The sequence below is a fragment of the Trachinotus anak genome, unplaced genomic scaffold, assembly GCF_046630095.1.
Source record: "Trachinotus anak isolate AG129_WGS33_773 ecotype Australia unplaced genomic scaffold, CSIRO_AGI_Tana_v1 ptg000002l, whole genome shotgun sequence".
In the NCBI taxonomy this organism is placed as follows: domain Eukaryota; kingdom Metazoa; phylum Chordata; class Actinopteri; order Carangiformes; family Carangidae; genus Trachinotus; species Trachinotus anak.
Genome location: NW_027273853.1, coordinates 7,197,615 through 7,223,253, shown reverse-complemented (window position 1 = coordinate 7,223,253; position 25,639 = coordinate 7,197,615). Strand labels below are relative to the sequence as shown.

The following is a 25,639-nucleotide window of genomic DNA, read 5'->3' as shown; positions in this document are numbered from 1 at the left end:
TAAGATAAAGGCTACCTGCATATGAATCTAAATTAGTGCTCATCCCTGAGCTTTGTTTGTAAGTTGTCTTGATTGATTCAACATCTGTTTGTTCTGAATTCACTACAGAGCAATTTCAAATGCTACTCACCTCTCGTCACTTGAATAGGAAATTGTGAAACACTCTCTTGTCTCTTTTTTTGTGACATTTGCAGAGTTGACACATAGTCAACATTTTCTGAGTTCCACTGATGGCTGTCCAGCTCCAACTGGCCCTCTGTAACTGTGAACTGCACAGTAGCTCACTGCTGCAGAGTTTGTTTATCTTCGTTTCCACAATAGATTAAATAGTAACACTACTGAGATGTTGCAGAAAGAACTCGTTGTGCAGGTGTAAATCATTGAATCCAATGCAATGACTGTGAAAATGATAAAGGTAGTTGGATGTAATGCACTGGTTCACTGTGTTCTGATAAGACAGAACGAATGTACAAAGACCACACTTTCATTTCATAGTCTCTACATGTCATTCTAAATAATCATTTGAAAGCCAGTACAAATATATCTCAAATTGAGAAGTCAAAAGAAATTGGATTTTTATTTTTGCAGTTCTGACTATTTTATCTATGCCTCAGTAAAGGTTTTTGTTCTCCGTCCTTTGCTCTGCAGCACCAGTGTTTGATACTCATATTGTTTTTAAATCATCAAAAGTCTTAAAAAGAAAAGCTTCAAAGCTCTGGGTTCTTATAATGGCATTCTGTGTTTTGTACAAGCATTTTCATATGTTGCATTATTTTTTTTTTTTCATTTAATTTTGGGAAAGCAAATGACATCATCTTTGTGCTTCCCATGACATACTGAAAGAAATGTGCTTTCATTCACAAAATGTATTCGTGCAGGTCTTTAAAAAAAAAGTGACAATTCCCCTTATCTGTGTCCTTTTCCCGCAGCTCTGAAGGAGAACAGCTCAGAGGTCGTGCAGCCTTTTCTGATGGGCTGTGGAACCAAAGAGCCAAAGATCACCCAGCTGTGTCTGGCTGCCATCCAGAGACTCATGTCCCATGAGGTGGTATCTGAGGTGAGGACAGTGAGCTCGCCTGGTATTTGAAATGCTGGCATGTACATACAGTACACTAAGGCTTATGTTCAGAATTGAGATAGGTCCATACAAAAAAAATTGAGATCAGCATATTATTATGAGCCTAATGGTAAAATCATTATTGTGCTAATCATAAAATGCAATAGAGTAACTGGAAATACAAACCATTTTAGGCCTTTCTTGATGCATGTTGTAACCTCCACTAAGGAGGTTATGTTTTCACATGTGTCTGTTGGATTGTTTGTTTATTTGTCAGCAGGTTTACATAAAAAGTACTGAACTGATTTATGCAAAACTTGGTGCAGGGATGGGACTTAGGCCAGGGAAGAACCCATTAAATTTTGGTGCTGATCCGGTGAAAGGGTCTCCAGGAATCTTTTTTATCATTTTACCTTGACATTACGAGAAACAGCATTTTTCAATATTTTTGATACGAATCTTGATGTAAAAAATCTGGTGTTGAGATCTGTGAGCTTGTTCAGTTTGGTGCAGATGCAGATTATAATCTGGACAGATCCAGATTCCACAGTAGCAGTTGTGACATATCAATGAGACAATTCATACAGTTGTGGAGCATTAAGAGTTTTATAATGCTGACCTCATCATTTCACACAGCAGGTAATAAACCATACAACTGTCTTGTGTAAGGATTAAAGACAATAAATAAATAAAACTATAATTAAGAACAAAGGACACATAGGATTGTTAGGACTAGGTGGAGGGATGTGCTGTACTGAGTGGCACTCTAGTTCTTAATGTTAGGCTTATAAAATACTATAGAAATCTATAGAAATGAAATGTGTTGGTAAAGCTGGAGTCACAGTAATATTATATTGTCAAACCTGGTGACACAGAGAAAACACAGGCTTGAGGTAAAACAATACATGACTCACTTAATGAAGAGCTTTTTTTTCCCAGCCGTTTCAGGTTTGTCTGAATCAAACATTAGCATTGTTTGCATCGTATAAATTGTCACAACTAAAACAAGGCCATTGTTTTCCTGCTATTAATTGTATATAAAAGTGCATATTGATAGACATCGGTGTAACTCTAACCCTTAAGATATTGTACATTCAGTGCACACGTGCTTGCAAATTTAAATTCACCTACCAGCTCTGGCACATCCTTTCTGATATCCTCGGGGTAATCCGTTCAGATCAATACATGAATCAGTGCAGCCCATCAATCAATCAGGCAAGGTAAATATTAGAACGGTTAATCTGAGTTTACTCCTGTCACTGAAAGGCACCGCCCCCTCCTGTCCTCTTCCACTACTCATTTTGTTCTGCAGTTGTTGCCCATCTTTTTAGCCCTTCAAGAGTTTCTGTATTTGAGGAAACCACTGACCTGGAAAAACTATGACTAGGATGCTCCAGTAGTTTCACATGATCTGTGTGTAATGTGGCAGTTAAACAGCCCTGAAGGAGTAGGTGTAACAAAGGTATCGATCTTAGAAAATGAGCGACTGTATGAATTTCTTTAACATAAATGTAGTCTAATGAGCTCATGTGAAGAGTGAAGAGGTTTTGAGCCTTTTAAGTAACCCAGCTGGAGTCAGACCTGAGATCAGAGCCCTTTCAAAGCAGGTACCCTGGAGCTGCGGCACTGCTGCCTTGTTAATACACTGTTAAAAAAAAAGAAAAAAAAAAGTAGTTATTAAAAGCTTATTGAGTCATCCCGTGCTTTCTGCATTTTGATGTCAGGCGTTTATTTAATTAGCCTAACATAGGTTTCAAAGCTTCTGCCGGTGGTGGCAGAGACTAAGGGCTCTACACTTGCAGAATAAATCCTCTCACAAGAGAAGTGTGACATGACGGGCTGCTCAGTGTAATTTTGATTCACTCTATTACCACTTTTTCTCTTTTCACTCCATATTATGCACATTTGGGTTTCAACTAATTAATTCATCTGTTGGCTGTTTTTATGACTAATTGATGAACAGCTGTTTAACATATCAGAAAATAGTTTAAATAAAAGGCCCAATTTCCCAGAGTCTAATGTGACATCTTTACATTGTAACAGTCCAAAACCTTACAATAATCAATAATCAATTGTATAAAAGCAGTAAATCCTCACATTTGAGATGCTGGAATCACCAGTTTTTGCTTCATTTTTGCTTTATAAAGGAATGTGATTATCAAAATTGCTGATGTTAATTATCCACTAATTATTTCAACACTAATCCACATCAGCTTATACGGTTGTAAATCTTCACACCTTAAAGATACTGGCTGTGATGAGTACAACACAATCTCAACACAAGTGTGTTAGGCAGTTTTTTTCAGTGAGTCTGAAGTTTGGGGAATTCTCAGCCTTTAATAACACATTTTTTTTTTTTTTAATATCCTCTGCCTGAGTTCTTTATCCTTGTCCTTGAGTGGTTGTTATCTCACTGGTGCACCCAACAAACATCTCGCAAATCTAGGACATCTACTGTGACACACACTTCACATATTCTACGACACACACATTTTCTGATCCATTGAACGTTGTAAATCCTCTCTTCTCTGCCAGCAGCGCTCTATCTCATCAGCAACTCTGAGCTGCAGGGTTTCAAAGCCACCTCAGGGGCCTCACAAGACAGACCCAGTCTACCTTTATTCTTAAGAGAGAACCGTTTCAGAAACTTTGTCACGGAGAGAGAATTTGGAGATAGTTAATGTCACTTGGTGTCCTTGGGGAAGGAGAGGGGCTCGACAGAAAATGTTGGTAAAGGACAGAACAGACACTGAATTGCTGATGGCACAACAATGAGGGCTGATCTGCTGATGCGCAAAACGCCAGAAACAAGACTGTCAACATATCTGGGCATCAGATGCTCCTGAGCTGCATCCACAGAGGAAAAATGTTTGGGACCGGCCATGTTAAATCCTGCAGTATCCTGAATGAAGCTGTGGATTAAGAGATGAAATGCACAGCATTACATAGAAAATAGTTTGATAATCAATTGTGTAACTGATTAAAGTATCAAAAATACCAAGCATTTGTTCCAGCTCCTCACATGTGAGGGTTTGCTGATTTTTTTTTTTTTTTTTTTTGCTCTATATCCTTTGGTTTTGGACTCTTTGTCAGACATCAAGCAAAACTTTTGTTATATTTTATAGACTCAATGATTAATATATTAATGTTAAAAAACAACTGACATGTTGATCTGTAATGAAAATAATTGTATTTTGCTTAGGGTGTTTCATTTCTTAAAGTAAAGAGTCCTCCTGTGACTCCGGCCTTGTAGTCCACGTAAGAGCAGCTCAGAGGGGTTTCGTGATGAGTAGTTATATTTTGGACAGCTTGACCCAAGAAAGGACATGCAGTGTCACATACAGTCAGCATCAAGTGACATAACATTAACTGGCAGCCAGATTTGGTGTTATTGAACTCGGTGGTGTTGTGACCCCTCAGCAGGCAGCACCAGCTGGTCCCACAAGTGTGCGTGTGTTTTTTTTTTTTTTTGTTTTTTTTTCTTTGTGCATGTCTGTGATTTTAGGTCTGTGTGACCTCAGGTTTTTTGTCTGTTACAGACTAGTGACTCTGATGCTGCCTCTTGAGGTTCCTCTATAAGTGCCTGTGTGCTGTGATTGAACGCGCGTGTGTGTGTGTGCATTACAGGCAGCAGCGGGGAACATCATCAACATGTTGTGGCAGCTGATGGAAAACGGTTTGGAGGAGCTGAAACTTTTACAGACGGTCCTCGTCCTGCTGACCACCAACACAGTTGTACATGATGAAGTACTTTCCAAGGTACCCAGCCAACTAACTCCACTATCACACTGTTTATTTACTGTATCTGTGCCCACATACTGCACATTTGGTATCCATATAACCTCCTTCTTCTTAGTGAGTCATCTTCTATTATTAAACTGTGGCTATAATGTTTTATTAAACCTACCAGTTCAGATTTGTGGTATCTTTGCTCCAGAGTATGCAGCATCATAACACAGTGCCAAATTACAACCATCAAACTGTCCCACTCTGCTCACAGTGTTAAAGCTGCAGTTCCTGTATCTGCATATGCAGCATAACACTTTTATGTTTGGTTCCTGCGCAGGCCATCGTGCTGTGTTTCCGTCTTCACTTCACTAAGGACAACATCACCAACAACACAGCGGCCGCCACCGTCAGACAGGTTGTCACTGTGGTGTTTGAGAGGATGGTAGCTGAGGATGAGCGCTTCAAAGGTCAGAGGGTGGTGCTGCTGTTTGAGTGAATGATGGATGATGGAAGCTCAGCGTGTCATTGATGGGATGCAAAATATTCAGTTCCTGTTCAGTTCATTTCCTGAGCTCATCTACATAGATACTATTCAGTCTATCAGGAGGCAGTGAGGAAGTTATCAGCCACTGCTAAGATCATTTTAATAGAACATAGAATATAAGGACAATCCATGTGTTTGGAAAGCCCAGAATTCATCAGCATGCAAGGAAACATGAGTGTGTTTTTTGAGTTTTTCTATCAATTTCCAAACCTAGAAAAATATGATTTTATGATGATTTTAATCATGGTAACGATCTGTTTCATTTGGTCGCCTGTCAGTGATGTCACATGTATTCTAACTAGATGAAGGATTTTAATCATCAGGTGTCTCGATCTTAAGTTATCAGAGAAAAAAGCCAGGCAAATGTTAGACAGCTCAACTCTCAGCTTCTCTGAGGGCATTGGAAAATCACTGATTTTTAACATGAACCTGCTTTGTTCATTGTTTCTACTGGTTTTAATCCCCTGGTCAGTTTGTTATGGATAGGAGGACACCTCTGTAGATAATTCAGCTGCTGCTAGAAACCTCTTGATCGCGTGGAGGAATCCAAACCGGGAGAAGCTTATGACAGTGGTGGTGAAGACAACAACTCCCATGATCCCATGCTATTTCATGACGTCACCTGACACTGTCTTTTGTTATTGTTTTGATTGAAAGACCCCAAGCAGCAGAAGTTACATACTGTGCATTTAAGTGGCAGTTATTTCCTTGTATACATGAATACATTAAAGTAACATCCCTGGTCTGAGCTAACACTTACCCTGTTGATTAACTTGTTTTACTGTTGAACAATCAATGAGCTGTTTAAATGACTTAAGTTATTATTCTTCCCACCTTCAGGCATTGTGGAGCAGCCTCCTCCTGTCCAGGGAAACACCAACAGGCGATCTGTTAGCACTCTGAGGCCCAGTGCTAAAGATGCATACATGCTGTTCCAGGTAAGTCCACCAGGGGGCGGCAGCCTTCTACTCAGTTCTCGTTGGCCTCGGGTGAAACCCTTCAGGTCAGGCTGGCTTGGAAACGTGGCTCATGATGTCATCATTTGTGGACAAGAGACAAGGGATCAGAATAGTCTCCACAGCTGGAAAGTACTGATAATACCAACCACTTAACCTCAGTCAGTTGAAACAAGTCTGTAATTTCTTTCATCTCTGCTATTAAATTCAATTTGTAAGAAGCGATTCAAAGGTCCCTTGTCTTTGAGTCACTCCTCACACATTCTGGGCTTTTCTGTGATGACGCTTGTCCTCCCAGCAGAGCTCAGTGACTGCACTGTTTTCAATCACTGTGATGAGTGTGGGACATAACGCTCCATTGTTTTGAATGCTGCTGTGTGCCTCCCTGCAGGACTTGTGCCAGCTGGTTAACGCTGATGCCCCCTACTGGCTGGTGGGGATGACAGAGATGACGCGGACATTTGGCCTGGAGCTGCTGGAGTCTGTTCTTAATGATTTTCCTGGAGTATTCCTACAGGTGCATACATTCTTACATGTTTATGGTAGATGTTTAGGTCTCTTATTAGGTAGAGATGGAAGCAAAAGGTTGGAAAGTTCTGAAAACAAACACCAAAACTAAGGCAGGTCCTCCTTCCTCTTATTTTTTTTGCTTGATTTATGGTTCATCAGATGTTTCTTTTATTTTGTCCACCTCCTGTAGATTTTATTGTATTTTAACACCAGAGATTGTGCACTGAAACAAGTACTCTATAAAAACTTGCGTGTCTTCGTACCTCACACTTGATCTGATCCCAGCATTCGTCTCTGTCGCCCTCCCCACAGCACCAGGAGTTCAGTTTCCTGCTGAAGGAGCGGGTGTGTCCACTCGTCATCAAACTCTTCTCCCCCAACATCAAGTTCCGGCAGGGCAGCAGCAGCTCCGCCTCACCAGCACCTGTGGAGAAACCGTACTTTCCCATCTGCATGAGGCTGCTGCGCGTCGTGTCAGTCCTCATCAAGCACTTCTACAGCTTACTGGTGAGGAACCGATCTGCAGTGAAGGTCCACTGGCTCTGGCCGGAGCTGTTGCCTGTTGGATGTTTTATGAGTGAGGGATTTTCTCCAGCTCAGAACTGATGCACCTAATTGATTTGGTCTGATTAGCATTGGATTAGTGTAGTCTTAGATCTACTACAGGTGCTTTCGTGAGCTTAGCTGCGTCTGAGTAATTCAGCATTGCATCTGTTTTTATTTAGTGATGTTCTATCATTCTGTCTTTGAAATGGAAATTATATTTTGTCTTTTTGCGTCCGTGAAGAAGCGTGTGGAGCCACAGAATGGCTTCATCAAAACCTGAAAGGATTCAGGAGTTTTGCCAGAGGCAGTTTTCCAGTTACAGGACAGTCTCTTTCTGTTTAGCAGGCAATAATTCTGTCCCAGTCTGATGTGTGTGTGTGTTTGTTCTGCAGGTGACTGAGTGTGAGATCTTCTTGTCTCTCCTGGTGAAGTTCCTGGATGGGGAGAAGCCACAGTGGCTGAGAGCAGTGGCCGTAGAGTCAGTGCATAGGTTATGTGTGCAGCCACATCTATTACGGTAAGAGAACTTTGTGGGTAATGTGTCCCAAAACTTGAACTTTTTTTTCCTTGTCTTAGTTAAATATTTACTCATATAAAACATCACATCTGCAGCTGCATTTAGTGAAAAAAGACTGGATTTAGTGCCTTTTATTTAATGGGTCCTCACTTAGCAGTCAAATAGTGTAATGTACCTGCTCATGACAGCACAATGTTTCAGTAACCGCTGATTTATCTGCCTGAGAATACAACAACAGAGGTCAAGCTAAGCAGGAAAAGAAACCTACACTCTCTTCACTATTGTTCAAATAACACAGGCAGTCTTTATGGTAGCAATCTCAACTTTTAATACTTATACTGTCTGTGCTGTCAACAGGCTGTAAAATAGTTTGATGCCACCAGCATGGTTCTAGGAGTAGTAGTGTTGATCTGTCTGTTGATCTCTTTGCTCCAGAGTGAAATGTCTCAACACTTTGTAGATAAGATATTCATGGCTCCATAAAATGACAACAACATTTCATGTTCACAAATAAATGAAACTTAGCATATTAGCATGCTAACAGCTAACATGTGCAGCTGAGGCCTAAAAGCTGCAGCATGTTGAGTGCAGTCTAACAATAGAGTGTGAGATGTAGTTGTGCAGTGTTTCAGTCTCTTACTGTGTCTTATCCTCTTTCCAGTTCATTCTGCCAGTCATATGACATGAAGCAGCACTCCACTAAAGTGTTCAGAGACATCGTCAATGCCCTGGGGTCCTTCATCCAGTCCCTCTTCATCGTCCCCAATGCGGGCAACACTGCTGCCGTCAGTGCACCTGCTGGTCAGTTCACTGATTTTAGAGAGGAGTCAGGTCCTCAATCTGACCTGTACAGTACTGTGGTACACTCACCAGTGTGTTACTAATACATTGTTAAGTCGCCTTTTTTATTCAGGGTTCAGAATTTATGAAGTGCTGAAAAGCTGCAGAATATTCAGCAACACAACACAAGAAATGTGTTGAGATGCGACTGAAATTCAGATTTTGATAAGAAATGAATTGAGATGTATTAAAAAATACAGTATGTAACACTGATTGAAAGGGGAAAACTACTCAAAATGAAATCAAAACATTTGATGTTCAGTCGCAAGTAGTCATGGGAATGTGGTGAATACTTGGTTGTAAAAGTGTGTTTTTTTGTCATCTTGTGCTTGATTCACTCCATTCGTTTCATTCACTTTTCCCCCTCCTTGCTCCCCTGTGACTTTATATTCAGGCGGCTCAGGTTCAGGGGCCCAGGGCACAGCACAGGGGGGCCAGGGGACAGGAGTCAGTGGCAACCTGACCACCCAGGCTGCATTTGAATACCGTGGTACCTGGATCCCCCTCATGACTGTTAGTGTCCAGGGCAGCGCCAAGGCCACTTAGTAAGTCCTGTTACCACACTGACTTCAGTAGTTCACCTTTCTGACTTTGTCTTTATGCATTTTATTTCATGTGAAATCACTGACCTCATACCTCTAACACACACACACACACACATACACAGAAGTACATAGGAAGTTGTGGGAGCTACCACCTCTGTGCTGCTCATGGGTATTAATGTCAGCTTGCAGCATCATTATTGAGTTAGTTACACCCTACAAGCAGTGAAACTGTGGAGCCATGATTTGTCTTTAAACCACAGATCATATTAAGACAGAGATCAAGGGCTTAACCCTGCTCGAGGAGCGAAAATGCTATTGTAATTAGTCCTTACGCATTTCACAGGAGAGCAAGGTTTTAACACAGAGAATTACATTATCAGCCAGAGGCCATTCTGTAACAAGGAGAGGTGTTGTCTAAATTGTCTTCTCTGACAGTAATTTAATCTGTTTGCTGTAATTAAGATTGTTGATGGTGATTTTGGAAGCTGCACTGAGCAGATATGGTATGAGGGAGAGTGTCAATCAAACTTTATCTGAAAACAGGTTAGTGCTTCACAGATGACTGATCAGCCAAAAAAAGGACAAATCAAATAAGTAAGCTGACAATGAGATACAAAAAAATAGATTTTAATATCTTTAATATCATTAAAAAACAAACAAAAAGAACATGTAAGAATATTAATGATAAAATAACATAAACAATCATTAAAATACAGGGACTAATAACTAAAAATCATACTTAATTAAAACCCAGGTGAAGAGGTACACTGCCTCACAAAGGTTTTAGTCCTGCACTTCTCAACAACTAACAGACCTGTGTCAGAGTTGTACTTTAGCCATTCTTTAAGGTGAGAAAAAGCGGATTTGGACACAGGCATTTACTCTGACAGTTAGGTCTGGCAGGAAGAGTGAGATGATACAGAGCAGTAACGGACATGTTTTGCACTTTGACACAGTCGACACAAATAATTTAAATACTTTAATAAGAAGTCTGGGGCCTTGAGACAACTGGTGTACAGGAGTAATTATTGTAGAAGAATGCAGTGTTCATTTTGAGACTCAAAAACTAACTGATGATGTAAACCCATCAACAGACAGACAGTTTATTTATAAACAGACACAAGTGTTCTTTCTCTTATAATATTTTCTCATTTTAATTAATTGAGCAAAACTCATTTTATTCAAGCACAAAACACCCACTTCACTTCACCACCATCTCATTCACTCTGTCCCTCTTTTTCATCCACTAGTCTGGAGATGCTGGACAAAGTGGAGCCCCCGTCCATCCCCGAGGGTTACGCCATGTCCGTGGCCTTCAGTGCCCTGCTGGACCTGGTCAGAGGCATCACCTCAATGATAGAAAGAGAGTTGGCTGTGGAGGAGGAGGCAGCTGCTGAATTCAGGGAGGCTCACCCCGACCAGGAGTGGCAGCCACAACCTGGTAAGAATGGGCAAGAGTTACAGTGTGAGGTGGTGAGACTACGAAGCTCACACAGTGCAGTGAAATGTTCAGAGGGGAAGGATATGTACTGATGAAATTAAATGCACAGGGTTACTTGAGATGACACAAGAGGTGTGCTAAATAAATAAAATGTGTGAATCATGAAGAGATGACATGCTCAAAGGCAGCATCTTGAGGAGAAACGGCACATTGTGTTTGTTGTTTAAATGGGTGATTGCCAACTCATTAGGTTTCTGGGTGGCAGCACTTTCTTGACCCCTGGTGGCCAGAATAATGCCAGACATGTCAAAAATGGAGGCTTGCTTTTTTGTGAGTGTGTGTTTTCCAAGTCATCCAATCTAAACTGAAGTGAAATAATCCCTGAATAAACTCAGTAATAGTTTGTGTCTGTGCCTCAGGAGCCCACCTGGTGTGGGAGGAGATGGTCAGCGCCTGTTGGTGTGGTCTCCTGGCTGCTCTGTCACTGCTGCTGGATGCAAGGTAAACCTGTTTGTCGCCTAATGAACAATGTTTTCATATATACAATATATGCACTTTAACGGTTGAAAACACACATTTTAAATGGAGTCTAGATACACTGCACATGATCTTGTTTTCGTCTTTATGTCAAATAATAATCTTATTTTTCTCTAATGATGAATAAACTCGGCCTTGATGGCATTTGTTGGGACATTAGCACTTAACTAGTGCCAAAGTAGATGCTCACACATGATAAAAGAAGTTTCAGCTGATACATATAAAACAACACTTCACATATCATATGAGTAGTAAACTATACTCTTCACTTTTCTTTGTTTCTCTCCTCCTTTTCCTCTTCAGCACCGATGAGACAGCGACTGAGAACATCCTCAAGGCGGAGCTGACCATGGCCTCGCTGTGCGGCCGTCTCGGCCTGGTGACGCCCCGGGACGCCTTCATCACAGCCATCTGCAAGGCCTCTCTGCCGCCGCACTACGCTCTGACCGTTCTTAGCAGCAACGCCGCCAACCTCTCCAGCAAAGGTAGGGCTTTAAAAACTGCATAGAAAACTTAGCCCGGGCAGAGGTTTGCTGTTACCTCTGTTTCGTTGCACAAGGCATTAGACAAACATTTAATTACCTGTATATGTACACACACACACACAGATACACCTGAAATACCTGGGCAATACTAAAAGCCATCTCGGGCTGAGTTTTGTATGCATGTCTGTCCTCCTGCTTTAATGTTTGCATCATATAATCCAAAACACAACAGTAATACACCCAGTGAAAAGTTTCCAACCCTGAGGATGGCCTCTGGTGATGTGTATTTATATTAAATTAATGAGCACTTCTCATCTCCCATATGGTTATATGTGCATTCTGTTACACTGAGCTTAACATGTAAACTGCTGGCATTTTGCCTGTCCCTATTGCCCTGCTCTTATTGCATTAATCCATAACTTTTCACTGTGGCCTCTAATTAGGAACACCAAGCAGAATGTGTCTGGGGAATGTAGACGTGTACACACACACACACACACACACACACACACACACACACACAGAGCTGCTCTCAAACCAACTACTCAGACATTCACCATTTGCATATTAGCTTGTAGAGATAAAGCCGGCAAATTGGGTCTCAACTCGCGATGGATGTTTGCTTTGGAGTTAATTAACAAAGCTTTTCTTGCATGTCGTAAGCTTGTTACAAAACCTGGTTGTGTGTATTACTGACGCTCATTGAAAGACTTGACTCCTGTGTGTGTGGGGGTGTGTGTTTGCACATGTGTGTGTCTGTGTGTGTGTGTTTTCCACAGCCTACTCCATCCAGGGCCAGAGTGTGCAGATTATCAGCCCCTCCAGTGAATCTCATCAGCAGGTGGTGGCTGTGGGGCAGCCACTCACCGCCCAGCCCCAGGGCACAGTGGTGGTAAGGACACGCAATTATGAAGAGGCTGCGGTTACACTTGACATTTAATAATTTGAATTATGTAGCAGTTTTTCAAAAACAAAGCTTACAGACATCTTATAATCAAGACAAATTATACAAACAATTATTTTCTAGAAAGCTGCAAAAGAAAGCAAAACTGTTGCTGCTGGGGAGGATTAACACCCTGAATCCTCTGAAACGAGGAGAGAGGAGTGGGCTGCAGCCATGAGTACTAAGACTGAACTCTGTCAGATCTGACTCAAGACTCAGGTCCAGACCAAAAACAAAACATTAACAAGACTATGATTTAACTTGCACCAAATTCTAAATACAACCACGTCTTCCAAAAAGTTGGGACACTTTGTAAAATGTAAATAAAACCAGAATGTGATGATGTGCAAATCATGTAAACCCATATTTAAGTGAAAATAGACTAAAGACAACATGTAAAATGCTTAAATTTTATTATTTTATGACAAATATCTGCTCAATTTGAATTTGATGCCAGCAACACATTTAAAAAAAGTTGGAACAGGAGCATGTTTACCACTGTGTTGCATCACCTCTTCTTTTTACAACACTCTGTAAAGGTTTGGGAACTGAGGAGATCAGTTGCTGCAGACAGGCCAGTTTAGCGTTTGGACTCTTCTACTACAGACACATGCTGTTGTAATACGCACAGAATGCAGTTTGGCATTGTCTTGCTGAAATATGCAAGGCCTTCTCTGAAAAAGACCTTGTCTGGATGGCAGCATATGTTGCTCCAAAATTTGTATATATTGTTCAGCATTAATGGAGCCTTCCCAGGTGTGCAAGCTACCCAAGCCATGGGCACTAAAGCCCCTCCACACCATCACGAACGCTGGCTTTTGAACTGTGTGCTGATAACAAGCTGGATGGTCCCTCTCCTCTGTAGCCCAGAGGATGCGCCGTCCATGATTTCTAAAAATAATTTGAAATTTCGATTTGTCAGACCACAGGACAGTTTTCCATTTCGCCTCAGACCATCTTAGATGAGATCGGGCCCAGAGAAGTCGGCAACGTTTCTGGATCATATTTAGATCTGGTTTCTTCTACACATGATAGAGTTTCAACCTGCATTTGTGGATGAAGCAACGAACTGTGTTCACACACAGTGGTTTTCAGAAGTGTGCCTGAGCCCAGGCAATGATTTCCACTATAGAATTGTGTCTGTTTTTAATGCAGTGCTGCCTAAGGACCTGAAGATCATGGCCATCCAATACTGGTTTTCAGCCTTGTCCCTTGCACACAGAGATTTCTCCGGATTCTCTGAATCTTTTACTGATATTATGAACCGTAGATGCTGAAATTCCCAAATTCTTTGCAATTTTATGTTGAGGAACATTATTCTTCAGTTGTTGCACTATTTGCCCACGCAGACTTTCACAGAGTGGTGAACCTCTCTCCATCTTACTGCACAGAGACTTTGCCTCTCTGAGAGGCTCTTTTTGTGCACAGTTATCTACTGACCTGTCGCCAATTAACCTAATTAGTTGAGAGATATTCAACCAGATTTTTTTTTTTTCCTGTTTTTTTTTTTTAGCATTACACAACTTTTCCATACTTTTGTTGCCCCTGTCCCAACTTTTTTGAAACATGTTGCTGGCGTCAAATTCAAATTGAGCAAATATTTTTCATAAAACAATACAATTTCAGCATTTCAACATTGGATGTTGTCTTTGTTCTATTTTCAATTAAATATGGGTTTACATCATTTGCAAATCATCACATTCTCTCTTTATTTACATTTTACACAGTGTCCCAACTTTTTTGGAAATGGGGTTGTAGTTTTATTTTGGTGTCGTCAACCTACCGGGGCTACCCATGGCTGGCCAAATCAAATTCAAGTCACTAATGCTTACCTTCAGAGTGACTTTTGGGTCTGCACCCATCTAGTAGAGCTCAATCATATGGCCTTATGCTCCTTCTGCCAAATGAGTAAATGTAAATGTGTTTGAGAGCTACAGTGTCTGTGATATTAAACTGCAGAATCCATCAGTTGTGCAGTTGATAAAACTGTTGCTGTTGCTAAAGCTTCTCTCTGCAGTTACACACATACACACAAATACTGCAAAGCAAAGCAATTTGTTTACCAGTTTGTTTGCGATATTAATATGCATAATATGCAAAACCCCTCTTTTATAATACACCCACATAAAAAGAGACACACTTTGTCTCTCAAGTCACCATTCAGGTAAGGGACAACTGTTCTGAATGTAGGCGGGAAAACCTGTGCATATAAATTTCCCTTGAGTGCAAAAACGTTTCAAAGTACACGGGAGGTGACCTTTATCCTGACCTGGAATCATTATGCTGTAATTACAATTCTCCCCGTAGTAAAGCTAGTTTAGCTTTTACAGTTTGTGCATGTATTTACCCCACTTCTTTTTGTCACCATGGTGATATGGCTGTGACTGTTGTACTTTAGCTTGTAATTTTAGTAAGACAGAAAATTTGAGCATTTTAAGCTATTTCACTCATTGTAGTTTGCTCTGCAGAAGTGTCTGTAATCTTAAATGTACTGTGTGTATAGCTGTGTCTATAACTGCGTGTCCCTCTGTCAGCTGACAGCAAAGAATATCCAGTGTATGCGAACCCTGCTGAACCTGGCGCACTGCCACGGGGCCGTGCTGGGCACCTCCTGGCAGCTGGTACTGGCGACCCTGCAGGTACTACTGTCACCACACACATGAATGCACACATCTTCATCTGCTTAGACACAGAGACTCCATATCCTCTCTCTCACACACCCACATATGTACACATAAGGCAAAGTGACATTTCTATTTGAACCGTCAGTCAGGAATGAAATGACCTATAGCTGGTTTAGATTATCTCCAATAATTTGCGTTACCTACCAGGATTCAGTGTATTTCATGACCTTGTCAGCTTATGCAGATGTAGACCCTCCTTCATCCTCTCACTTTTCTCTCCCAGCATTTAGTGTGGATCCTTGGTCTGAAGCCGGGGGTGGGCGGTGCCCTGAAGCCAGGCCGAGCTGTGGAGGGACCCAGTACAGTGAGTGTTTTTTTTTTTGTTTTGTTTTGCATGCTGAACATGCACTGTACTGTGTGTTTCTCACCTCATTGATGGAGTTGAGCTAACTGGCTGTATTTGTGTCTGTGACATGAACAGGTGCTGACCACAGCAGTGATGACAGACCTGCCCGTCATCTCCAACATCCTGTCCAGACTGTTTGAGAGCTCCCAGTAAGGACCAGTGTTGCCTCTGTGAAAACCAACACATGTAGAATAGAATCTCCAGTTATTTTTCCATACACTCTTAAATATTCTAGTATATGTTTTGTTAAGAAATACAGTGGCTGGTAAAGGTCATGTCTGGTCAGTAAAAATAATTCTTTGTGTCGATAAACCCAGTAAGCCTTTGTTTTTTGCGGGGGAGTTTTAGACATAATGAATGATAAAATCTCAGCTTGAATTTTTCTACTTTGGTTTGTTCATCCTCATAAATATTCATCGCATTGACCTGAAGAATAACTACTGTGGTCTTAGAGAAAATAGTGTTTCCGGTAAACATGTGAATTCTTCAATATGCTGTGTATATTGTGTGATGTAGGTACCTGGATGATGTGTCCCTCCATCATCTGATCAACGCTCTCTGCTCCCTCTCCCTGGAAGCCATGGAAATGGCTTTTGGAAACAACAAGGTAAAGACTTTCTGTGTTTAGTATGAAATGAAACTTGACTCATGTTTTAGATACTTACTGTATTTATGTTGTAGCTTAATAGTGAACTTTAACAATACAGTTTCATAAATGAAAGAGTGAACGTGCCAGTTCTTTTGACTACAGTCCTAGAATGGGACTTAAAGCAGCATGTTTTTCCTTTTAGACACATACAGAGCCCCTCTATATGTATTCAACCAGAAAGGTTAGAGTAAAAGGCACCCAGTAGCCTTTACCTCCAGTTTCTGTTTCCTTGGTTTCAGGAGCCGTCTCTGTTTGCGGTGGCCAAGCTCCTGGAGACCGGCCTAGTCAACATGGACCGTATAGAGATCCTGTGGAGGCCTCTGACGGGCCACTTACTTGAGGTAACATGTCCACTCAAATTTTAATTTAAATGACCCAAAATCACAAATTTGCCTCATAGGGCTTCACAAAATGACAAGTGTTTGACAATGTCTACTCAGAGCTACAGTCCACCAGGTGCACATAAAACACTGTTAGCATTACCACTCTTCAGTTTATTCAAACTCACAGTTCATAAATGTCAAACAAGGTCATACACCACTACTACTGCACATCATTGCTGACACTTTAAAAAGGGCAATTTACTGGTTACTCTTGGATCAGACCCACTAAGGCACATGGTAAAATAAAATAACTTTATTTTACCTTCTACAATGCATGAGCAAAGAATTTGACTTTAAATAGGCACTAGAGACCAAGTTTTTAGAATTTAATTCTGTCAGCTGCAACAGTAATTGTCACTTTTTCCAATGTCGGTTGGTTTGGTTTCAAATTGTCAATGATCTCACTGGAGACCTTCATTGAAAATTTGAAACCAGTCTCTCAAAATAATGAATGGTAGGAGTTCAAATAATGTCAGAATAATTGCCCTCCTCTGCTAGACCCTTTTGGTTACTTTACTCAGTAACAGGGCTCTAATAATGCCACTTTTTCCATGGAATCTGGAGCACATGAGCCCCTAAAGTAACATTTGAAATTATAGCTGCAAGCAGCAACAGGGAGACTCGGGCTTAAGTCGAGCAGTTTAGTCCTGCAGCAGACAAATAGCTGAACGAGCAATAGAAAAGCTGAAAGTTTTTAATTAGTGTTGCAGTTTTTGATTAGATTCAGAGCGATGAACTTCGTGATTTCTCCTCTGTTGCAGTGTAAATTAAAGATTCAGTAAGCTGTAGTATGTACAGCAGATTTTTGTCACATACAGCAGTTACTATCACATATGGGTTTTTACTACACTCTGTATTAGTTGGCACCCATGTCCTATCCTCATGTAAGAGGATTCTCTTTTTGTACAGTATTTGTGTGTGTAAAGGTGTGCGTTCTTCACATTTTCTTTATCTGTCTCCCCTCTCTCTCTCTTTCTTTGCAATCCTGTCTGTTTTGCAGAAGGTAAGTTCAGATTCTCTCCTCCATAATCACTGGCTTTCTCGTCTCTCTCTCTTTATTCCAATCTGTCCTCTCTCCCTCTCAGTCTGGCAATGACATGTTTGGGGAGTTGAGAGGTCGCTGTGTCAGAATGTGTCCACCGTGCATTTGCTGCCGCTACCAGTGTTTGATTTTGTGTTCGTCTTGTGCGCAATTTGCAATTTGAAGCTGTGATTTGTCGCTGATTCTAAAGCTGCGCCTGTAAAGGGTTTTTTTTACTTTATGCTGGGATAAAACGCTGCTTATCTGTCTTCACAGGCCCATTCAAATTCAAATTCAGTGATTATTATATTTCAAAGGAAACAGACAGTGACATCAGCTTTATGGCGAGGCATTAATCATCATACAGGGCTATAGATGACAAATTATCCGATAGCTACATGTGAATCATTTTGGTTCTGAGGGAGCACAGCTACAGTATGTACAGTTTCTGTTTATCCTTGTATGCAATGCAAGTTTTTTTTCGTCATAGAAGATTAGACTGTTTTAAAATGACAAACTTCCCTATAGACCAAATATTATTAATCATAATTACAGATGAGCTGAAGATGTGTTATTTTACTGGGATTCTTCAAGCAGAAACAGGTTTCATACCACACTAGTGTACTTTTCTCCGCTGAGCCAGGCCTCTCCATGTGTATCTGTACCAGCTTTCATGATTACACTGTCTGTCACATCATATCCTGTTATCACAGGGGGATCCCAGTCTCTACCACACAGTCTGTGGTTTATTTCACCCACTCGTTTCACACCCACCCACTGTGACCACTGCGGGGGGAACACTGTTCTGAACAGCCTCTGCATCAGATCTGTTGTTCCTTGCATGTGTATGCATTTGCGTGTATATGTGATATGTCCCTGCAGGTCTGCCAGCACCCAAACTCCAGGATGAGGGAGTGGGGGGCTGAGGCGCTGACAGCACTCATCAAAGCTGGCCTGGCTTACAAACACGACCCTCCGCTGGCCCAAAATCAGGTAACGCTTCAGGTGTATGTGATGGAAAGAACCAAAACCTGCTTTAGAAGGTTGTATTCCCTGGTTTTCGCTCCTTAACGTTGCTTGTTTGCAATGCTGACATTTGAGAAATCGCAATTTAAGTCATGACAGATAAGAGCGTGTGCCTTAAACAGAGACGGCACAGTGACTTTCTCTTGTCGCTCACAAACACAGAGTCTGTGACCTTCACCTCAGTGAGACAGATAAAGATGGTGCAGAGCTTATCTAAAAGAGGGCAGAGCAACTGTGTGCAGATTAATAGAACAGCACAGAGCCATAAAAATGATGACTGTCCTGTAGGAAACTCACAAAGTGTTATGAAATAGCAGTGGAGATAAAGAAGAGCAGTTGTACTAACTGGGTAAGTGGCACAAATTGAATGTCTCTTTTCTGCTATGCAGCCAAAATTAATTTAGCCAACGATAAAGAGCCATTTTAGAGTTTCTGAACTGCTTTCCCCAAGTACATTAATTCATGCATAGTTAAAATTTTTTTTTTAACAGTGACCCTCTGAAGCATCTGCATTCCTTATGTTTGGCGGGTTTTCCCTTGCATTTGCCCCTGTCTGTATCTCACCCATGCTCCTAAGAGAACTGGACTTGTGCAAGCAACCTATTGTGTTTTTTTTGTTTTTTTTTGTGCCACAACAAATTGAGAAAGACTGTTACGACTTGTATTTAACAAGTCTAACAGCAGATGGAAGTAAACTGACTTTACACCTGCCCACACAATATACATCTCCCCCAAACCTGATGTTACACATGAGTTTAATAAAGATGACTTTTAGATGCTTTCACCACATTCAACTGTTGTAAATTTTGAATATCCGCACTGTGCATTGTTGTAATAACAAAGTAAGAATTTCATTTTTGCAGATAATTGTCTGTCAGTTAACAAATAAGTTGGTGTCTTCTTCTTTTTGTCCCCAAGCGGCTGCAGCTTCTGTTGCTGAACCCGCTGAAGGAGTTATCCAACGTGCTGCATGCAGACATCCGCCAGAAACAGTTGGAGAGTGTCCTGCAGATCCTACAGAGCCAGGGTGACAGCCTGGGGCCCGGCTGGCCCCTTGTCTTGGGTGTTATAGGAGCCATCCGCAATGATCAAGGGTAAGAGCACAAAGGAGGAGGAGAGGATGAACAAATTAGACAAGACCTTTCCTTCTTGTTCTAGCTCTTGTTTTAATGCTAAATGCAAAGGTTTTATTTCTTCATAAAACTAAACTCACCCAGAGTACGCCATGTGTCTTTTTTTCCATCAGCGAGTCATTAATCCGAACAGCCTTCCAGTGCCTGCAGTTGGTGGTGACAGACTTCCTGCCCACCATGCCTTGCACCTGCCTCCAGATCGTAGTGGATGTAGCCGGCAGCTTCGGCCTGCAGAACCAGGAGCTCAACATCAGTCTCACCTCCATCGGCCTACTGGTGAGTGGTTTTAATTTTAAGGGTTGTGTATCCTGACAGCAGTTTGTTTTGTACTCTTGCATAGTACGTACTGCAAAGATGCTTCGACAACATTTGATCCAATAGTGACCATGAGTAGAATATTGTGATTTAACAGGTAGTGTTAGAGCTGTGCGTAGCCCTTCGTACCGCTCTCTCTCACTCACACACACGTACAAAAGCAGATTGACAATGGACCTGTCTGTCTGATTGGCTAAAAACAACACTGCATACCAGATTATTTGTATATGAAAGATCAGTCACAAGTGGTCACTTGATGATTTTAAAGTCCGGTGTGAACCGATGTACTTCAAGCTGACCACTCAGATCCCTGAAGATGTATATTAATACCAGGTCTGACCAGGGCCTGTAAAGGTGAAGCATCTCTATGCAGACAGAGAATATGGTCAAGTGAATAAAAAATAAATAAAAAAAAAAAAACAGGAAAAAAAGAAAATTCATGCCTCACATAACAAAGGAGGATGGCCAGTCAGAGATGTAAAAGCTGAAACATTATTTTTAAGATGATTAAACAATTATAATATCACATGATTCTTTGTTTTGCCTTATTGTATCAAATTTAACAGCACTTAACAGCTGCTCTGACGTTTTCCAGATACTTCATACAGTACTGAGGACATGCAAAACCTGGTATTGATCTGTGGTTTGCAGGATTATTTCTCTTGGAGTGTGGCAGCTCCTGTGAGATTACTTTATGGTAATAGGATAGCTAAACCACCAGAAGCATTTTACCAACCATCCTCTCCAATTTATGCCTCCGCTCTCTGCCCCCACTTCCCTTTTCACCCACAGTGGAACATTTCAGACTACTTCTTCCAACGGGGCGAAGCCATCACGCAAGAGTTGGAGAGGGAGGAGGAAGCTCTGCAGAAGCAGGCCCAGGAGAGAGGAGAGACCCTGAACAGGCCATTTCACCCTGCCCCTCCCTTCGACTGTCTGTGGCTGTGCCTGTACGCCAAGCTGGGCGAGCTGTGTGTCGACCCACGGCCCGCTGTGCGTAAAAGTGCTGGGCAGACATTGTTCTCCACCATCGCTGCCCACGGGACTCTGCTGCAGCAGCCAACATGGCATATTGTGGTGTGGAAGGTAGCGTGCAAGAATTTGTTCTCATTGCTCATTTGATATCATTTTACTGGAGGAGGTTGGCATCTACGTTGTTGGTACAAAAAACTATGAAAAGGGCATTTACTCAGTGACATTTAGTTATATATTATTTTCTACAATTTTCTGAAATATGTCGAAAGATACAACTAATCTTCTTTCGTATGACAACATTAGATCTATACTTTGTGATTGCTATCATATTTTAAATTATTCTGAGAAACAGCTTTAAATATGCTTTCTTTGAAGATCTGCTATTTGCAGATTGCACCAGTATTCACTCTGCTGCCGGTTGAAGCATTTCCGTGTCACCACTAGGTGCTGTTCCACCTGCTGGACTGCGTGAGGACGTCGTCCACCACAGCGGACAAGGAGAAGATTGAGTCTGGCGGCGGAAACATCCTCATCCACCACTCACGTGACACGGCGGAAAAACAGTGGGCGGAGACGTGGGTGCTGACGCTAGCTGGCGTGGCACGCATTTTCAACACAAGGCGTTATCTCCTCCAGCAATTAGGTGAGCCAGTTATAATCTACGCTGATACTTAGCCACAGTCATTGATGGTGTGGTACATATGCTAGACTGTGACACGTTGCTGCAGCTAGCACAGAAGAGTAAACAATGAAAATTACATATTGAAATGTATTCATAAATCCGTGCCAAGTGTAGCAAAAGTCCAGAAATGGCCCGGCTGTGGTCTCTTTGAGCTTGTGTTAGTGTGTCGTATAGGTTGTTAAACCTCACATGTCAAATTGCTAATTTTCTTCTCTGTTTATCTGCAGGTGATTTCTTCGAGGCGTGGGAGGTGCTGCTGAACCACATTCAGTCAGCTGCTCTGAGCAAAAACAACGAGGTCTCCCTGGCTGCCCTCAAGAGCTTTCAAGAGATCCTACAGATCGTTACACCCGTGAAAGACTCAGACAAAGCAGGTGATGCACTTGCTGCGATGGGCGTCCCCCCAGTGCTCATCGACCCCCTCTCGGCGTCTGGCCCTGGCAGACCCCTGGTGCGTTCAGATTCGCTAGTTGAGCGGCTGACACGTTATAATGGTGCCGAGCTGCAGGCCCCTCCCCCAGGGGAGGAGTCAGCCTTAGAGGACTCTGCATTGTGGTGGTCAGCATGGAACACGTGGTATCGAACAGGAACGGACAGCACGAGGCCGCCCAGTGGCCCGACAGAGAAGCTCTCCTTTATTCCCAGCCAGCCCTTCCTCACAGCGTTGATACAGATTTTCCCAGCACTCTACCAGCACATCAAGGCCAACTTCAGTATGGAGGATCTGAAGAAGCTCGGGGTCATCCTCCATGGGGCTGTGTCTGTGCCTATCAGCAGTGATGCCTCACCCTTCATCCTCCCCTCTTACACTGAGGCGGTGCTCACCAGCTTGCAAGAAGCTGTGCTCACTGCTCTGGATGTTTTGCAGAAGGTGGGCAAAGGAAATGTATTATCAGTAAACAAAAAGAATTTTAAAGATCCCATATTGTATAAACTGAAAAGATTTCCACGTCTTATTGATTATAAAGCAGGTCTAGATTCTATATTAATACTATAAAAGTATCAAAGATCTCAGTCCACAGAGAAGTGCACACAGCCTGTATTCAGAAACTGAGCCTTAAAACCAGCCGTCAGGACTTCTGGAACTTTGTGATGTCACAACAAAGCAGTCACCGCCCTCAGCTCTGCCCCAAGCCCCGCCCACCTGGACCCACCAGCCAACCCTGCAGGATGTGGCTTCTCTGAGTGTTTACCTGAAATCTGCTATGTTTTTTTTCAATCGAATAATATATATAAGATAAGATAAAATCAACCAATCAGAGGAGAGTCTCTGTTCTGATTGGCTCACTGACCTGTCCTTGCTAGGGCTCCAGAGAGAAGCCTGAGAGAGGAGATGTAAAACTACATTGAGATGGTTTGCGGTATTTAAAACCACAGATATATCTTCTTATGGATATCAAATAAATATAATATAATATCAAATATCAAATATAATATCAAATAAAACACATCACAGCATCCAGAAGAGGCAAGTGGGTTGTCATGGTGGTCTAGGGATCTAGGGTACAAGAAGCCAGTTGATGTTTTTATATCTTCGTGCAGCCGTGGCCAGTGGCGTCATGGTTGTCCATCCTTCCCAAATGTAAGCGAGGGAATTTCTTAAAATTAGGCACAAATGTCCACTTGACTCAAGAAAAACAAAACACATTTTTGGCCATAACTACAATGAAAATACACAAGGGCTGAACAATTGATTGAAATATTATTGAAATTGCTATATGGCCGAGTGCAATATCCAAACTGCAGGAGCTATAACTTTTCGTTAAAGGTAAAATGTGTCACACCATACTGTAAATGGAGCATTGTGGTGTTACAGAAATGTCCCCGCCCACAAATCATATTCTCCACACAAAAAAGGAACATATTTGTTTGGTACAAGCCCCAATAAAAATCACATCATCATCATGTTTATATAAAATGACCTTTCCAACTGACATCATGACAATTTTTTTTACATATAGTTAAGCCCTAAAATACACTTAATAACTTAAATTCCTTCAGAGTCTTCTACAGTCTGGACAGACATGAATGGAAACTGCACCTTGATTGGTTGGCAGAGGCGTACATTGTGAAATGAACTCGACCAAAATTTCTGGCATTTTCATTTGACTCATACTTACAATAACTAGGGCAAAAGTTTCCTTCTACATTTAACTGACACCTTGAATCGATACTGCAACTCTAGTCCTCTCTGTCACGAATACCGTGTTTTACACTACCTGTCGTCTAAAAGTTATTTCCTCCTATTTTGTGTCAACTCAGCCCAGGAAACAGTGTGTTAGTCTGTTAAATTATGCAATATGTAGTCCTGCTGTGGATGTCAGCAGTGTTTGTTCCTCCCTTTCCCCCCTGCTGCAGGCCATCTGTGTGGGCCCGGAGAACCTGCAGGTCATGTACCCAGCCATCTTTGAACAGCTGCTACTCTTCGTGGAGTTCTCCTGCAAGCCTCCTCAGTACGGCAGGATGGAAACCAAACACGTGGCCAATGCCAAATACAACCAGGTAGAAGGACATAGACTTGGCTGTTTAACTGCTTGGTTTTCATTTGCAATTTTCTTTCATTAAAATGTTGGAGCGAGTACACTGTTATTCATCGTCCCTCTCTCTTCAGCCATTCTCAACAAGATCATCCGTCTTCTTTGATGTTCATGAAGCACACCCCCCCCCTCCCTCCCTCCCTTACAGTCTAGTCCTTATGAAGCCCCTATCTTGGCCCTTCTTGAGATCGACAGGTTTTTCTGGACTCCCATTAGCAGCCCGAGCCAAATCTTCCTCATATTTCCTCCGTCATGCTTCAACTTGTTGGCAACATGCCAACTGCGTTTGAACTGAAATACTTTTCAGTTCAAACACAGTTTAAATACATTTAAAGAAAATGTTATTTGCAAGGAACCCAGTGATCTTCAGCAAAATTACTTCATTTATAAAACCTCAACCACCCACTCCTTTCTTCTCAAGTACAGAGGAGTCTTTTCACAAAATTGCTCTGATGTCAGTCTCTTTCTTACCCCTGGTTTTTCTGGAGACCTATACAATCCAGCAGGTGCTATGCCTTCAGGGGAAAGCTGAGAGTTGTCTTGATCTAACTGGCAGGCTGGGACAATTATGCTGAGAAATGTTAGTGCTATACATGGCATGCCTCAAACCCTCACGGTCAGCCTTGTTATTCCTGCATGTGGGGCCCTGTCTCAGCCCCTATTCTGGACATTTTGTTGATCTGAATCTGCCTAAATTGTTTGAGAGAGGGTCAAACAAAATTCCCAACCAGCCAAACAGACGTTATGGGTGGTCTTTACTTCTTTTTTGGCTTTTAACCAGTGTCGTCAGATGTCCTTGGTGCTAGGAGTGAGTGTTTCTGCACTAAATCAGTCCTGATCATTGACTCTAATTTAGCCAACATGCCACTGCAGATCTGATACAACGTCAAAACAACAGTTTAATTGCGATCTTCTCTCATTCTGTTTCTTGGGACTACTCACTGGATAACCATTTTAGATCCAGCTGTTTGCACCGGTGAGTTCCACCATCTCCTTCAGCCCCCCCTCTATAGTTGTACTAAGCTGTGCTGAATGGTGATGACCTACCCTCTGTGGTAGGCTCTCATGTCTCATCTGCATCTCTCACTCACTCCGTGCTCCCCCCTCTCTGCCTGCCACTAACTGGTGGTTATTGCCTCTGTGTGCACAGTCTCTGTGCAGTTTCATTTTCAGTTGATTCTGTGTTTTTGGTGACATTCATATACACATGTGTGGTTCTGTTTATATTTCTTAAAGAC

General features: G+C 41.9%; 1 protein-coding gene across 2 annotated transcripts in view; it reads left to right on the top strand.

Annotated features, from left to right (window-relative positions):
* The window catches only part of mon2 (MON2 homolog, regulator of endosome-to-Golgi trafficking), a 40,370-nt gene that overhangs the window by 7,770 nt on the left and 6,961 nt on the right, over positions 1-25,639 (top strand). Inside the window, exons 3-28 of one of the 2 annotated variants that reach the window (XM_071493141.1) lie at positions 930-1,057; positions 4,685-4,816; positions 5,124-5,253; positions 6,171-6,268; positions 6,678-6,803; positions 7,109-7,303; positions 7,735-7,859; positions 8,521-8,660; positions 9,094-9,244; positions 10,495-10,685; positions 11,105-11,186; positions 11,526-11,707; positions 12,487-12,599; positions 15,185-15,289; positions 15,558-15,638; positions 15,756-15,829; positions 16,197-16,287; positions 16,569-16,670; positions 18,616-18,726; positions 19,678-19,853; positions 20,006-20,168; positions 21,000-21,293; positions 21,627-21,825; positions 22,092-22,735; positions 24,223-24,366; positions 25,360-25,377. In XM_071493141.1, the coding sequence (XP_071349242.1) occupies positions 930-1,057; positions 4,685-4,816; positions 5,124-5,253; positions 6,171-6,268; positions 6,678-6,803; positions 7,109-7,303; positions 7,735-7,859; positions 8,521-8,660; positions 9,094-9,244; positions 10,495-10,685; positions 11,105-11,186; positions 11,526-11,707; positions 12,487-12,599; positions 15,185-15,289; positions 15,558-15,638; positions 15,756-15,829; positions 16,197-16,287; positions 16,569-16,670; positions 18,616-18,726; positions 19,678-19,853; positions 20,006-20,168; positions 21,000-21,293; positions 21,627-21,825; positions 22,092-22,735; positions 24,223-24,366; positions 25,360-25,377 (3,995 nt within the window). The remainder of the gene's footprint in view (positions 1-929; positions 1,058-4,684; positions 4,817-5,123; positions 5,254-6,170; positions 6,269-6,677; positions 6,804-7,108; positions 7,304-7,734; positions 7,860-8,520; positions 8,661-9,093; positions 9,245-10,494; positions 10,686-11,104; positions 11,187-11,525; positions 11,708-12,486; positions 12,600-15,184; positions 15,290-15,557; positions 15,639-15,755; positions 15,830-16,196; positions 16,288-16,568; positions 16,671-18,615; positions 18,727-19,677; positions 19,854-20,005; positions 20,169-20,999; positions 21,294-21,626; positions 21,826-22,091; positions 22,736-24,222; positions 24,367-25,359; positions 25,378-25,639) is intronic. The other variant, XM_071493151.1, reaches the window with a different exon arrangement.